The sequence below is a fragment of the Lissotriton helveticus genome, chromosome 2_2 (assembly GCF_964261635.1).
Source record: "Lissotriton helveticus chromosome 2_2, aLisHel1.1, whole genome shotgun sequence".
NCBI classification, from domain to species: Eukaryota; Metazoa; Chordata; class Amphibia; order Caudata; family Salamandridae; genus Lissotriton; species Lissotriton helveticus.
The window spans coordinates 523,875,693-523,892,803 of record NC_136060.1 but is presented as its reverse complement, the minus strand read 5'-3'; the positions used below and the strand labels follow the sequence as shown (position 1 = coordinate 523,892,803).

The window sequence follows — 17,111 nt, the reverse complement described above, 5'->3', positions numbered from 1 at the left end:
ATTTTTTATGGGCCTCCAATTCATCTTGGCATCCAACAGAACCCCCAGATGGGAAAAGACACATGTGCTGGGGACCGGCGAAGACCCAATCTTAAAAGTGTATGGTCTTACTTGATCTGAGGGGTTCAAATTACTATTCCCACTCCAGTGAGTGCAACAGTAGGGAAAGTGTTGGATAGCGTAGGGGTACAAATTACTATTTCCATTTTAGTGAGTGCAACAGTAGGGAAAGTGTTGGATAGCAGAGGGTTAAAATTAATATACTCAACAAAGTCTATTTAAAATAAAAAGGAAACTAAATATCAACTACAATACAAAAATTGTTAATAATACAAAAATAAAAATTATATAAAATTATTAAAAAAGATAGAAACACATTATAATGTTAAAAAAATCGAGACATTTCCTACAAACATTATTTTATTAACATTTAAAAAAGATTTTATAAACAAAGAACTATATTTAATATAAATTAATTATAATCTAAAACATTAATTATTACAAAAAATTAATATTTTTTACTTCCTTCCGTATAACTTCACAGATTTCACAACACACATCTAAATTTCTACAAAACTGTACCTCCATAATTAATATAATTAATTATAAAATACACAAATATTAATAATTAAAAATCAAATTAAAACATATAAAAATGTATTTAATCACCATTACCAATTAATGTATTATAATTAAATTACTTTCCACCCTATTCCCCCATTAACCCTCAAACCTCTACAGAACTAAAAAACACAACATTGAATTAACATAAAATTATCAATTACTAAAAATGTAACATTATAATTAAAAACAAAAGCAATTCTTAGTTAAAAAAATGATATCACATACTTTTAAAATACATACTAAAATACATAACACTAATATATAAATCAATATTTTAAACAACAATATTTTTGCAAACAATATTACTGACTTCTATATTTTAAAAAGCAATATTTCTTACCCTAAATTCAAAATTCTGGACCACGATATTCTTGCTGTCGATATTCCTGCATCACGATATTTACAACTCAATATTTTTTTATATCGATATTAAAAACTCAACACCAAAAACCTACCTTTGCCACGCCAGCGGGCCAGAGCCGTGAGGGGAACGGCGGCAGCAGCAGGACGCCGGGAGGCAGCCCGGTCGAGCGGACCACACTCCCCAGCAGCCCCTGGGGCGGCAGCGCGCCCGTGACGTGCTAAGAGCGCCCGGAGGCGCCTGTAAAAGGCTGACCCCCCGGGAGCCCAGGGGGGAACACCAAAAACCTACCTTTGCCACGCCAGCGGGCCAGAGCCGTGAGGGGATCGGCGGCAGCAGCAGGACGCCGGGAGGCAGCCCGGTCGAGCGGACCACACTCCCCAGCAGCCCCTGGGGCGGCAGCGCGCCCGTGACGTGCTAAGAGCGCCCGGAGGCGCCTGTAAAAGGCTGACACCCCCATTCGCCCCGCGAGTCGCGCGCGGGAGCGTCCGGGAGAAGCCCGGGACAAGGGCGGGACAGTCATTGGCAGTCGTTGGCAGGAGGAGGCAGGGCAGGGCCAGAGACTCTGCCCCTCGCAATGGGAAAACGCAAGCTAATAACGATTGGTGGTGAAGGTAAGAAGGCTAAAGTCCCTAAGAAATCAGAGACCATTATTTCATACCTGACAGCTGCAGTAGGGGCATTAAACGATGAAATCGCTAGTGCGGAAAAAGAACTGGGCCTTGTCCACTCGGATACAGAGAGGAGGAATTTAATAGACACAGTGGTTCCTGAGCATGTTACACACATCCCCCTGCAACCCATTATAGAAGTCGCGACTTCTACTGCCTCCCCTGCTCCCAGGGCCATTACCCCTCCACATGCCCTGGATAGCGATACTGTACATGTGGTTTCTACTGTAAACACGCGACATAAGGCTAAATACTTACGAGGGAAGAAGTCACATGAAGTACATGGCGCTAAAGCGGATAAACAGACATTCCAGGGCCTCCAGGACAATTTGGTTGAGGTAGTGGAGGGCTTAATCGAATCCCGTTTGGAACCTTTACTTGTGAATTTGGCCAAAGACATTGTGGACACTCTCAAATCATGTGTAGATAACATTATGAAAAAATGTGAAAGGATTGACAAATATCTCACGGACCCTAATATACATTGCCCACGCTGTCAGCCCCACATTAGAAGCAGAGTGGCATGTGAACACGAGGCGAGGGTTATAACATCAACTGCGGCTTTATCTAGTTCACAAATGGAAGTGCACAGCTCGCAACATTTATCTGCATCCTTGTCACTTGATAAAAATTTTGATTTAGCACGGGGGACCCATTTAGTAGGGGTCGAGGAGATGGGGAGGGCAGATACGTTACCTACCCCTAGACCACAGGTGCACCCCTCCAGTAAGCCCAGTAATAGACTGAGCCGCCCAGTGGATCTCCCTCCGGAGGCAGCAAGCCTAGTTGTCATCCTAACAGGGATTCCGCGCATTAAACCACAACAGAGGGAATCCGATTTAGATTTGCTAAATAGAACTAGGAGATGGTGTGGCCAGTTCAACAGTGGCAGTCTGGATGTGGGTAAACATATTATAGCTAGATAAACAACAAAAAAGCCAAATTCTGGAATAAATTTTTCAAGTTATACAAAAAGCGCTGCTTTGATTGAAGCAAAAACAACCTGTTTGTCATTAACACCATAAAGGTTTATTCATAATTATGACATGATTATTTTTCATATTAGCACACTATTTGTCGTGCTTGGAAAATACAACATACAAAAAGCACTACTATTTTTATATACAATATATACAAGAATATACAATTTCAAACATACTCAGCCATTCATTCATGCATACTCCTTACAAAACAGTGAAAACAATAAAGTGAAATAAACAATACAAAAACAATGCGTCCCAACATCGGTTAGTAAATCAGTCCTAAATATTTCTTTTCATATTTTGACAATTTGTTGCAGTTTGTAATAGTCACAAGCACTCTCGTGAAACCAACTCTATACAAAACAAGATTAGGGGTAACCAGATGTTGGACTGAAAGGTGGTCGACGCGTTTCAAATCCCTATCGTTAGGGTGGGGTTCTCCTCAGGACCGAATGGTTCTTAATCCAATAGTCACAGCATAATGGGTAACAGGCAGTGAAGTATCCCAAAAGTATGGTATGGTATTTCCCACAAACGTGATTACAGCAGCGGCTGCGGTGCAGCTTGCTGCTCGCAAAAGATAATGTAATGCGTCTGCTCCTTTCCAATGTGAGCAAGAAGTCTTGACTCCTTCTCCTAGGGCGGCTTGTCAGATTGAAACCGCTGTAGTCCTCGAGTCCTCGAGTGGAAGTGTCTCTACTTCCTGGTTGTCACAAAAACAATGCGTCCCAACATCGGTTAGTAAATCAGTCCTAAATATTTCTTTTCATATTTTGACAATTTGTTGCAGTTTGTAATAGTCACAAGCACTCTCGTGAAACCAACTCTATACAAAACAAGATTAGGGGTAACCAGATGTTGGACTGAAAGTCCTCGAGTGGAAGTGTCTCTACTTCCTGGTTGTGACAACCAGGAAGTAGAGACACTTCCACTCGAGGACTCGAGGACTACAGCGGTTTCAATCTGACAAGCCGCCCTAGGAGAAGGAGTCAAGACTTCTTGCTCACATTGGAAAGGAGCAGACGCATTACATTATCTTTTGCGAGCAGCAAGCTGCACCGCAGCCGCTGCTGTAATCACGTTTGTGGGAAATACCATACCATACTTTTGGGATACTTCACTGCCTGTTATCCATTATGCTGTGACTATTGGATTAAGAACCATTCGGTCCTGAGGAGAACCCCACCCTAACGATAGGGGTTTGAAACGCGTCGACCACCTTTCAGTCCAACATCTGGTTACCCCTAATCTTGTTTTGTATAGAGTTGGTTTCACGAGAGTGCTTGTGACTATTACAAACTGCAACAAATTGTCAAAATATGAAAAGAAATATTTAGGACTGATTTACTAACCGATGTTGGGACGCATTGTTTTTGTATTGTTTATTTCACTTTATTGTTTTCACTGTTTTGTAAGGAGTATGCATGAATGAATGGCTGAGTATGTTTGAAATTGTATATTCTTGTATATATTGTATATAAAAATAGTAGTGCTTTTTGTATGTTGTATTTTCCAAGCACGACAAATAGTGTGCTAATATGAAAAATAATCATGTCATAATTATGAATAAACCTTTATGGTGTTAATGACAAACAGGTTGTTTTTGCTTCAATCAAAGCAGCGCTTTTTGTATAACTTGAAAAATTTATTCCAGAATTTGGCTTTTTTGTTGTTTATCTAGTCTAATTGGACTCAGCCTTTCTGAGTAAGGAGTCAAGGCCCTTGTTGATTCTTATATATAAACATATTATAGCGGCACGAAGGGTAGATTGGGTAGGGCGGAGGCCTAAATGCATTGCTGGAGATTGCGTGATTGTTAACTTTGATACACCCAACATTGCAGATTCCCTACTTTGGGATGGTTCTGACCCAGGGAGTGGAGGTATCAGACCACTCCCATTAGGGTATTTTTATCCTCCCCCCTCCTACCTTCAACCCAATACAAACCTCCCTTATGTCCCAGTCCCCTTAGGCAGTGTGAAGAGACAGGGAGTGAAGACTCAAGTATCCTACCAAACCCAGCAGGCATTATTGCGGGTAAGGCCAAATAGTGCTCTAGTAATAGCATCCGAAGTAGAGCATACCCCCAGTCATGGGCCAGGGATCACACTCAGCAATAGGTTCCATCCTCTTTTAAACACTTCTACGCTAGATACAAATGATTGACAACCACCCATTGTCTCACCATTTCGGGTTGTCACTTCAGTAGCTAGTGGTCGTCATGTCACTGCAATGAGCTGGAACATTGCTGGGCTAAAGAAGAAAGTCTCTGATGAAAGATGGTTAAATCTAATCACACAATATGATATCCTGGGTTTCCAGGAAACTTGGGATTCCAGTGGGGATTTCTTCATGGATGGGTATCGGAGTTTTTCTACTAAAGCCACCCCTGGGGAGGGTGGCAGACACAAGGGGGGCCTGTATATATTTATTTCCTTAAAATTGCGGGGTTCTGCATGGAAAATAGCGTTTTCATCTGATAATATACTAGGTATAGAGTGGGCAAGACCAAATTCCCCCTTAATTTTGATAATCAACTTCTATAACGCACCTGATAGAGATAGATGCTGTTCACATTTGAGTTCTCTAACTTCTTTTTTAATATCATATAAGTCACAGCAATCTGCTTTATTCAAAACCCTGTTATTGGGAGATTTTAATGTTCATCCGTGTAATTGGGGATGTCAGAATAAGGAGCTATTGGGCCCACCAGGAGCTCTCAGTACTCATTTTGAGCACACTCCACAGGGGGCGGATTTAGAGAACTTATTAGCAAACCAAAACTTGTACGAGGCACACGGGTCATGGGAGGACGTAAGAACACCAACCTTTGTTGGCAGAGATGCTAGCACGGTCATCGACTATATCTTTATCACACCAGGGTTAATCGACATAGTGGTATCTTACGAAGTGATTCCCTCCCCCTTTAGTGATCACAACCCAGTGGTCCTGCTCCTGAACATGGGCCTCAACAGCGTCACCCAGGTTGAGCGTCTGGGGGGTCGCAGTGATACCCTTGTCCCTAAGGACCTGGGCCGCAGACTAAAATGGGCAAAGGTGGTGCCGGATTCTTTTATGAATAACCTTGTACAGAACTCCCAAGACGACATGTCAATTTGCATGGATAGTACATCTGAGGGTAGTGTCATCATTAGTTCTTTCTCCACTATTTGTTTTAACATTAATAAGGAATTAACTTGCACTAAGAAGCAGGTTGATCTCTCCACCCCAAGATGGTTTGATAAAGAATGCTCAAGGACACATAAGGATTTACTCCAAGCCCTAAAACAACAGCCAAGAAATAAAGACCTTGTGGCTGGGCTTAGGAAAAAATATGGACAGGCGACTGAAAAGCGGAAAAAGTCTATTAAAAGTGAGGCTTGGGATAGTCTAATATCGACCAATATCTTGAAGGATAGCTCCAAATTTTGGATGGTCATTAACCATCCTTATTTTTCTACATCAACCAATACTGTCATGGACTGTGTAATCTCTGAAGATCAATGGGTTGACCATTTTAGTAAGATCTACAAGAGTGATATGCTCCCAGCACCCAGTAGGTTCCATCAGCCCACGACAGAAGCCCCCCCGGTTGTTTTCAATGAAGTGGAGGTCAACAAGGCAATAGTTGAGATGACCAAACACAAGGCTCCAGGACCCGATGGTGTTCCGGCAGATTTATACAGCTCGAGTCCACTCCTTTGGGCCAAAATACTTACTAACGTTTTTAATGCAACGGTTACAGCGGGGTTCCCTGAATCCTGGGCCACCTCAACTATCGTCCCAATATATAAGAAGGGGCCAAGAAACGATCCGTCCTGCTACAGGCCGATATCGTTAATTGACTCCGCTGTCAAGATTCTCTGCAGAGTTATCTTGACTAGACTGAGCAACATCACTAAAGAGAAGGGGGTGCTCTCGGAACTCCAGTATGGTTTCCGTGAGAAACGGGGCACAATTGATCAGTGCCTGAATTTACATATACTGGTTAGCAAATATACTGTGGCAAAAGAGGGTCATAGATACCTTGCATTTATGGACCTTTCTTCGGCCTTTGACTTGGTCAATAGGACCAAGTTATGGGCCATTTTAGCTGGGATAGGGTTTGATCCTCCTCTTATAGATTTTTTGGCGGCCCTTCATGAAGACTTATCAGCTTCCATTAGAATAACCCAGGATGGCAATACCACCAGACCCTTTAAATCCAGAAGAGGAGTGAGGCAAGGCTGCATTTTAGCCCCACTCTTATTCACCTTATACATCAACTCTTTGGATAAAGCACTGGAGGGGTCCACACTTGACATCCCGTACGGTGGGGGGGGGGCGCAGTGCCTGTCCTGCTATACGCAGACGATGCGGTCCTCCTCGCTCGTACGGGAGTGGGGCTACAAAAGCTTCTGGATGCATTTGGTGATTTTATGGCGAAACTCGACCTCCTGATCAATAATAAAAAATCTCATGTTATGGTGGCCGGGAGGCGGCAAAGGCCAAAAAAACTAAAAAGTTTTAGTTGTTGTGGTGAGGGGGTCTCAAGGGTACAGGTCTTCACTTACCTGGGTGTGATCTTTGAGGAGAAGGGCTCATGGAAACCGCAGGTGTGCGCTAAGTCACTTGCCGTAACCCGCTCAACCTCAGCCTTGCTAAGCTTTGCAAAGCGACTAGGCTCACGTCCAATGGAGGCACTACTGAAAGTGTACAAAACAAAATGCCTTTCCATAGCCACCTATGGCGCAGCGCTGTGGGGTTACTATTCAACCGGTGATTTGCAGATTGTGGAAAATCAGTTTCTAAGATCACTACTAAGTGTTCCACAATCCACCCCAGTTTTTTCCCTACACACAGAGTTAGGCCTGGGCTTTATTACTGATCAGCTTCTCTTGGAACCATTGGTATGTTGGGCTAAAATCTGGCTGAATAATGAAATTAGGCTTAACCACATTATTCTTAGGGATTGTATGGTGTTGGAAAATGCTTTAAAGATCCCGTGGTTAGCTTATGTGAAGGGCGCCCTGGAAAGTCTTGGTAGGCCCAACCTTTTTAGCCACCCTAATACAATCTGCAAGGGGGACGTGAAATGGATTAAGGAAAATTTCCTGAGGAGGGCAGCGTTAAAGCGGGAAAGCGAGGAGTTGATTAAACCCAGAGCAAGAGCAAATTTTCTCCTCCTGACCACACGTCGATTGAACCTTATCTAACAATTGTAAGCCGTCCATACCATCGACACCTTCTTGTTAGATTTAGGCTCAACATCATCCAGTATTCTCTGGGAGTCTTCCCTGTATGGGGGGTGCCAGATGAGTCAATACCCTGTAGCTGCGATACTTTTTCAGAGCAGTCCCTTTTACACTTTGTAATGTTTTGTGAGCATTTCAAGAAGAGTAGAAAACTATACCTGGTCCCTATTTTAAGGGAAAAAGGCTTTACTCAGGTGCGCCCAGTGTTTCTTCATCTGCAGTTACTAGGGAGTACCAAGATAATCTTCGGGGTTGCTAGCTTTCTGGTCGCAGCTATGCGCACAAAAACCAGGAAGCTATCCCCGAAGGACATGGAAGGGCGCCCTCATTACATTGCAGATTTAGCTAATATTTCTTAAATTAACTACTCTTCTTATGATTACATTGCGAATGTACTGTTTTTGGTTTAACATCTAAACTATTGACTGGATTTACATAGCACTTTGACTGATTTTTAAACAGTTTTAACCATATGAATTATACGATATGTAAAATAACTTTTTAACAACTGTTTTTATAAATTGTACTGTATTGTTGCTTTTATGATTTTAACTAATCGAATAAAGCTGGCTTTTGACTTTTGACTTTTGAAAAACTCAATGTTCTGTCTGTGCACCAGAGAATACTCTTCTGTAATTAGAAGGAGGTGGTATATACTGCTGAATTGCTGAATGAGTCCCAGGCTGACTATTACGAGTCCCAGGTTGAATATTGTTATATTATTATTACTAAAACCCTCAATACCAGAGCGTCCCGTGTATCCACAGAGCCATGTCTAACTATGCTGCAACCCATGTTGTTATACTGGGTCAGATTAGAAAGCTCCCGCTCTATTGAGGCAAGTCGTAGCTTGTTTGGTTCCAATTTGGCATCCAGTCCTTCCACTAAGGTACCCACAAATGTTTCCATCATAGCTGCCATGTCCTCCTTAGACAGGGTCTGAGCAACGTGTGTGTTGGACATCTGGTCATCTGCCCCGGGAAGCTTTGCCTTACCCCCTATCATGGAACACTTTCTTTTGGTCCTGATCCCAATAACCTCACCAGTACCCTGTGCCCCTATTGAAATGAGAGGGAAGGGAACCACTGGCTTGACAGTGATCTTACTACAACCGGGCACAAACACTGGTGATTTTTTGCCCCTGCTTATGTCATCTCTAATTGCATCAGAAGAACCTACTACTTCCTGGACACAGATGGGCAAGGTGGAGAGACCCCTGAGTGGCTCAGCCACTTCCACCAACTCCAGGCTGCGTAAAGCTGGAACTGAATCACATGGGGGAATGGATATAAGGGGGAGCTGGTGTTTTGCCCGGGAGCAAGAAAGATGACATACCGCAAGCTCTATCTCCTTGTCTAGGACACCCACAGCACGCTGTAAAAAGGAATCCATTGTGGTTTTTGCAGGGGCCACTGGAGCTGCCACCACCGTTTTGCATTTCCCCATGAAGCTGGAGATGATGCATGTCAAAACAGAGTGGACCGGACAGTGCAGCAGAATGAGACACTTCTAACCAGTATTGTCTAACTTTACCCTAATGGAGCGTGGAGTGGGGGGAAAATGATATTCTGACATGCAACAAAGAACAGGATAAATAACCGGGTGCCAGTCTGTTGGCAGGAGGCCCTGCTTAGCATATCTTGCGTTAGAGGAAGAGCCCCCCGGCTCAGCAGCCATGTGGCCAGTATGCCCAACAGATGTTGCAGTTGACCAGCTGAAAAAGATTATAGTCATACAAGAAACACCAAAGGTTTGAAAAATCTCTTCATCTGCTACACAATTGTCAGTCAGGGATCAGGCCACAAACAAGTTCAGAGACAACGTTGATCAACTTGAGTGAGGATCCTCTGGAAGCCTTTGGTATTTCCACTTCCCTTATTCTTGGTCCACTGAGACCTCCAACAAACCCCCTTCTAATTGCAGGATGCGAGCGAGGCGCCTCTGGATATGTAAACCAGGTCTTGAGGAATGAGGCGAGTGCATTCTTCCACAACCAAAGATAACCCTGAGTGAAACTTTAAGCAGAAGACCTGGGAAAAAGCACCCTACCTCTGGGGCACTCTGAATTCTTCAAGGTGGCCTGGGTCCCACACGGAGGACACATGAGCAGTTAGGACCCTTGAAATCATGGCGTCCCTAGAAGCACGGAGTCCACTCTGTCAATTTGGCCCCAATCCACGTGGCAGGGGGTCAAGCTACAGTGCCAAGGGGAGAGTCACTCACCCTCAAATCTTGCAAGGTGGGACCTAGGCAGGTAATTCAAGTGAACACCAGGCCCTCCAGGGCTGCTTCCCGATCAGGCTAGTGAGGATAGGGGTAGCTGCAAGGCAGGCCTCCAAGGCCTGCAAAAAGGTCACAGCAGTTCAGCGCACCCGCTTTCAGGGAGCGCGTTCCAGTAGGCCATACCACCCTGCGGCATAGTCAGACCCAGCTCGGACATGATGCCTATTAGGTTATTAGGGCCGCAGCAGAGTAAATGACATGTAAGGCTTGGTGCTGCTGAAAGACCAGTAGGGCTGGGACAGAGTAAGTCACAACAAGAAAATGTCTCAATATGAAAGTCAGATGGACTGAAGAGACAGACAATCTCAACACAAATGTTGTATTACTCTGTTTTATACTCAAACATCATTTTTTAGAAACATTTTGCAAAGTGTGCACTCGTTCCTGTTAAGCTGCAATATGAAAGCAATTCCCTTTCAGAATAATGTCCGCACACGATGCATTATTCAGTTATTCTACCCTATATACACTTTCGTGTCTTTTAAAAAACTTTTTTTTAAAAATAGAAATATATTAAAAAAAACAAAAGTTAATTTAACGCTATAGTTAGGTGTGGTAAAAATAATTTTGTTGTTTTAAAAAGAATTAGAAATTCACTGAAAAAAAGCTTCAAGTAACATAATTATGTGAATTTGTCAGTTACATCATTAGCATTTTGAACAAAAAAAAACCTGAAATTCATCAGTTATAGTTAGCATTGCTAACTATAACTTGCACCCCCAACCATGCAATACTTATGACCTCACATATGGCATCACTCATGACATGTTCTATGACATCATTTATATCATCATTGATGACATCTCAAATTACATCATTGATGAAATCACTGATGACATCATTCAAAGTTCATTTACCTGAATACTGCTCTTTAAATTACTATGATATTAGAGGCCTGACATTAACTCCAAAATATCAGCCATTACTACTGCAACCACAGATACAACTCACTTAGGTGTTAAAAGCAAATATTATATGTAACACTAAGCCTATAACATACACTTTACAGTTAGGATAGATCAGATTAAGAATCAACCACACATATATGGGAAACTTTAATTCCTGCAATCTTAAATCTCTCTACAAATATTGAGAGAAAAACTAAATACTGAGTACCAGTAACCTGTACATACAGCTTTACTCTGTATTATACCTGTGGCACTCACTGAGTGTATATTAAGAAATAAAGTTGATATCAGCAGAAAAGTGGGCACTGTAAACATTTCTTTTCAGAGTATCCAAAATATCTACTGAGAACAGTGTACACTCTATGCAACAGTTGTCCAAAAACAATATTTGCTAAAAAAATATCACAACCTGAAGGTGCTAGAGTACATACTACCTGTATCCTTCATATTGTGGTGAAAGTTTTACACATAGCTCATCTTTTCTAGCAAAACTGGGACACACACATGTCTTAGTATGTAGTGCACAGTCTTCTATATTTAGTATAACATTATCAAATGACAAGATTCTTTTTAAAAAAAAAACATTCCCAGAAATAATAAGAAGAATGAATCTTTATTATTTAAGTTAATTAAAATCATAACAATATTTCAATAAATCTGGGCATGTTATGACAAATATAATGTACAAATTAAAATCTTACAATTACCAATAGTGCATTTGGGAAACATCGTTTACAACGCGGTGTTTACACCAAGCGACCTTTACCACGCAGCCATTACAACGCAAGTCATTACAATAACTTGCACTGGATGGCGCTCTAGGTTAAGGAATAGTGTGATTTTCTATTCCAACACCTTCCCTACTGTTATGTGAGCTGGAGTTGGAATAGAAAAGCATATTAATCCTCAATTCAGCGCCCTCCAACCCAAGTCGTTGTACCGACTTGCGTTGTAAAAACCGCAATGTAAAGTACCGCAATCAAAATGGGCACATGCTTCAAAGTAGGCAATTGCGAATCCTTAACAGAGATTATTAAGGAATCGCTATTAGGGAGTCGCAATTATCTATGCATGTAGGTTTCGCTCCCAAATAATTGCGATTCCTACATATTCCTTAATAGCGAATTGTGAATTGCATTTCGCTATTAAGGAAGGCCTTCCCATTCATTCCTATGGGCAACTGGTGCTTGCATAAAGCACTCTTATTCCCGATACCTTCGGGTCAAGTTTGCACTATATAAAACTCAGAGAAAAAAAAAAGAAGACATATTTTAGCAGTTGAAGGAGGCACAGGAAATCGTTTTTAACCTAAGTATGGGATCTCTACATATGTTGTTTATTCCGGTAGTCAGTATCTTGCCACATTAGGTTTGATTTTGAGGTTATAGTGCGAAGAAAGAATATGTTTTGCAGAAAGTTTTGATTTAAATTGTTTTTAAGTAAGTTTACTCAAAACATACTCAGAAAAGAAAGAGAAACCAATCAACTATTGAATTTGTTCACAACAAAGAAACTGTGTAGAATATTCATTTGGAACTTATTGGCTTACTTGCAAGCCCTTTGCGTGGCCGGTGCATTCTTTTTTTTATGCACTGGCGGCCTCCGTGGCCTTGTAAATATGGCCGCCTTTCAGGCATTACTTTGCGTGAAAGGGGCGTTTCACGGGTGTTGCTATGGGTTTTCCCATTCCACATCCATGGAACCTGATTCATTCCCAGATTTGCAAGGTTTTGTAAACCTGAGGATGCGGCAGATTCCTATTCCTCCCCAGGGGAGACGTAAGGAAGGCACAACAAGGACTAATACCTTTATTTCTCCACTCTTTTCCTTTTTCTATGTGCATTGCATTCTAAACAATCACCCCTTCAATGCAGACTCCCTTGCATCATGGCGCAAGTGCACCTGCGTTGGTGCATGACAGCCCATTTTGCGCCAGCACAGGGGGATAAGGACAGGAATGCTCTGTAACTTTTATCTTTTGATGCACGTTAGCATAGCAGTAAGGCTTGCAGCACTGCCGTGCATCAAAATATTGTATATAATGCCCTTAATTTGCAAGAATTATGACATGATAATATGGTTAATTGGCAGAAACCTTGTCAACTTCGCATATGGAGGGAATCATGAACTAGACCCAGCAGAACATGCAGATTCTCAATGCAACCCAGATAAAAATACTACTGGAGATTGAGGATTACTTTCATCTTTTATCTATTCTTTTAGAATGATGAGATTGCTTTGGTGTTGGTGTTCCCCAAATTATCAATCATGAATGTCAGAATGCAGAGCCTAGCCGTACCTGAGGACGGTGGGGTAGAGCTCGGCGGTGTACAGGTAAAGGACCATGAAGGCGCATCCAGAGAAACCTTTCCCTAAAGTCGCAATTGTTGTTCGTAGAGGGCCCAGAGCTGGAAATGGGTAACGTCGAGAAGAAGATAAAGAAAAGGTAATACAATGTTGTTATTCATTTTATTCAAACCTACACACACTATCAATAAATACAATTAATATTCATTTCAGGAAATAAACAGAATAGTATAGATTAGCCCATTGACACCAAATACTCCTAGTTTGTCTAATAGATTAACAACTTTAATTATAGGATATCATTTTCTGAACCTGGAAAATGTTTATAATATAGTGTATTTCATGGGCAGTATAGTGCACATAGACTAATTATTATATAGGCAAGTTAAAAGAACATTAGACACATATATACTAATAGAACATTGGAATGTTGATAGCTCCATTAAAGACAATGGCGTGCTCCGGGCTTCTATTGACTGGTAGAAGCCAGGAGAGCAACATTCCAATGTTGTTTTTCTTTTCACAGCTGTTGCTGTGAGCAAAGGCATCTCAGAACCCAGTGGGATTTAAACCCCCTCTGGCACCATGAGGCTTTTGTTTTTACTAATTAGAACATTCTGCCCTCTAGGATTGGAATGTTCCAATAGCTTTCGAGCCCTCCTAGCGGGCTCTACCAGCCATCAAAGGCCCACTCTCTTAATGCTGGAGCAAGCCTTTAATGGCTGGTAGAGCCAGCAAGGAGGGCTCTAAGGTTATAATAAAACTTTAGAGTCATATCTTATTCACAATATAGCTCAAGGGAAATTTTCAAAATATCCTTAAAGCAATATTTTTTACTTCTTGTCTTAAATTAAATCTCATTGTTGTTATACCAAACATTTCAAACATCCATTCTCCAATTTTAGTTTTTTGTTGATTTGCAACTACTCAGAGTTAGACTATGCTTTTTTGATCCAAAGGTTGGCGTCAAGTGTAATTTTAACCGCTGTGCAGAAATAATGAAATACAATCAGTAACTTTCTTATGAGAAAGTGTCTCTTTTTGTGTGGTTACCTCTATTTTTAATTGATGCTGCTAGTATTTGAATACTGAACTCTGGGACACTACTATCCAGTGCCCAGTGCATCTTCCTGGTGTCTTAAAACATGACCGAATAGTCACCAGTGAACTGTAGCATGTATTTTGCTATACACTTGGCTGACCAAAAAACATTGTTTCAGGCTGACAGGCATAACTAGACCACTGTATCGTAGACACCTGCAGCTGAGCGTGTCAAAAATACCCAATTAAAGGATTAAATTGGATTTTGCCAAATATTCAGGAAATGTGACTATTGAAAAGTTGCACTTTTTTGCCTAAAGTTTTAGGAGGCTAATTGAAATTAGCCTGCTTGGGATGCCCTCCCTGCCAATTCTGCCTCCCTTGAGTAGATGTGAAACTGTTCCCAAAGTGTACACTGTTGGATAGTTTGCAACAAGGCAAATATAATGTGTTTTAAAAGGGGGAAGGTTTGCCCTAGGATCTTTCTTCCCATTGGTCAGGGAGTCATCTACACCCACTGGCTAGTGGACTGCACAAATGTGTCACCTCACTCCTAGCACTTCTGACCACCTCTGGACCTGTGGAAGAACAGAAGAAGAAGATGCCTGTTGTCTGTAATGAGTAACGAGTCCTGAGGGGCATGACCCGCTTCCACTTTTTCCAAGGATTGAGAAGTGGACTTCAAGGGTCAGTTGGTTCACCTCCCGATTGGCATAAAAGAAGCTGCAAGAGGCCTTTCCTGGAAGGGACCTGGAGAGCAATGGCAGGTGGACCCCAACTGGACTTTGCTGGTGGTCTCTGCTTGAATGATTCCTAGCCTCTAAGTACTGTCTATAAGGTCCTGGGACCCTTAGAAGCGACCAAGAGGAAAAACTTGAAACATGTAAATGGTTTAACCTTAGGAGGAGTGGTACAAACGATCACAGGTAACTACCAACCACTAACCACTAGTCACTAGCCACCAAGGCAATCTGACAAGCCACACTCATGGAGAGCAGGAACATCAGGTTGGTCCTGGTAAATGAAATGAAATTGCAATGTATAGTGCGCTCTACTACCCGAATGTGTCTAGGCACTGAGAATTTCAGGCACACGAATAAAGCAAGACCTAATAGAAACCTAGGGTAATAAACAGATGATTTAATATACCTGTATAGCATTACATATTTATTAAAAAGCCATGTCTTTAGGGCTTTAGAGATTTTTGCCACACAAAAGAAGGATGCAGCAGACCCTTTTAGCTAACATATCTGGCTTTGGGGCACCATGCCACGATAAAACTTTCTGACTCGTCCTTCTTGAGGATTTTGAGCTCTAAAAACAGAGACTAAATCCCAGTGTAGAAACTTTGACTGGCAAAAGGTGCTTAAAGTATCTGACCGATGAGCAGATGTCAGCAGCCACAACATTTCAATCTTCCCGCTTAGAACCTTTCCCTCTAAAACTATCAGCCTCAGTGGGGCCTGGCTAAATGTGCATCCAACTTCAAGAGGACTTTTTTGGTTACAGCGTTCATCCTAGCCCAGTAGCACGAGATCTACTTCCAGAAAAACACTAAGATTCTGAATCTGAGTCACTGAATTTTCTCCACCTGATTCAGAGTAGGTAGATTTTTCCACACCCAGTTTTTCTAAGAAAGAATCATGTTTGAAACCTACTGGCTGGAGTAATCAAATATGGCTTTGGCTGCAGCAGCAGACACACTTTATTTCTCATTTCTTCAAGACAAGGAACCCTGGAGTGCTGCCACCTACTGGACAAAACCTTCTCGCGCCTGCATCCCCTACCCCCAGTACTCAGAGCAGTCAGTAAATGATTTTATAAATGCTTTCTGGGTTTACAACTATAAAAATTGTTTCTGTAAGGTAATTGAACATTTTACACATAACTGCACAGGTATGGTGCAAATTCACCACACATAATGATACAATTACATGTGATTTTACTGTTAGTCCATACCATACAACCTGTAATCAGGCTGTAAGTGCAAAGGCAAAGTCTTTTAGAATCATTCCAATACTGTTATCTGGTGTTTTGTACGTCATGGTCCCCCTCAACTTGTGCCTTGTTCGCTGTTAATTACACCTATAGATACTGTGCTTTTCTTGGAGCTTTTACACTTAAAAACTTAAGAAATTCATATATCTGGATGCTACGATTGGACGTTTTTAAGAAATGTATTTTTCATTATTTTTAGAACATAGCAAAAGAATACAGAACAGAAAAGGAGGTTTTCTATAATTGCCTCCTAGCCTAGTATATTGAATGCACTCATTAGTAATGTCAATCTAATCATTAAAGTCAACAAATAAAGGTCTCCAGTGTCTGCACAATATATACCTTGAGGATCAGTCATGTATAATAGTATCTGCTTCGCTGCATAGATTCTTTGAGGAGGAAAGGTTATCAAAACCTCAATGTTGGGCCAAAGTCCCCTGACTTTTACATGTTTGCAAAGGCATCCACTTGCTTTAATTCCAGGCTCTTCCAACTACCTGCAATCATCAAGACCATTTTTCAATTTGATGATACTTGGTGGAATGAAAATAATCAATTATGGGCAATGTCTTGTTGGACCACTTTCATGCCCAGGCTGAGTAATAAGTTCTGGCACCTTGTGAGACCAAGATAATCCAGGATATTTAATAGTACAGTACGGGGATCAAGTGTAATTCATGTGTCCATGACCTCATTGCATA

General features: G+C 41.6%; 1 protein-coding gene across 1 annotated transcript in view; it reads right to left on the bottom strand.

Moving 5' to 3' along the window:
- LOC144821622 (solute carrier family 22 member 7-like) overlaps positions 1-17,111 on the bottom strand; it is a 207,462-nt gene that overhangs the window by 31,321 nt on the left and 159,030 nt on the right. The window contains exon 8 of the mRNA XM_078678860.1: positions 13,364-13,472. Within this exon, the coding sequence (XP_078534986.1) occupies positions 13,364-13,472 (109 nt within the window). The remainder of the gene's footprint in view (positions 1-13,363; positions 13,473-17,111) is intronic.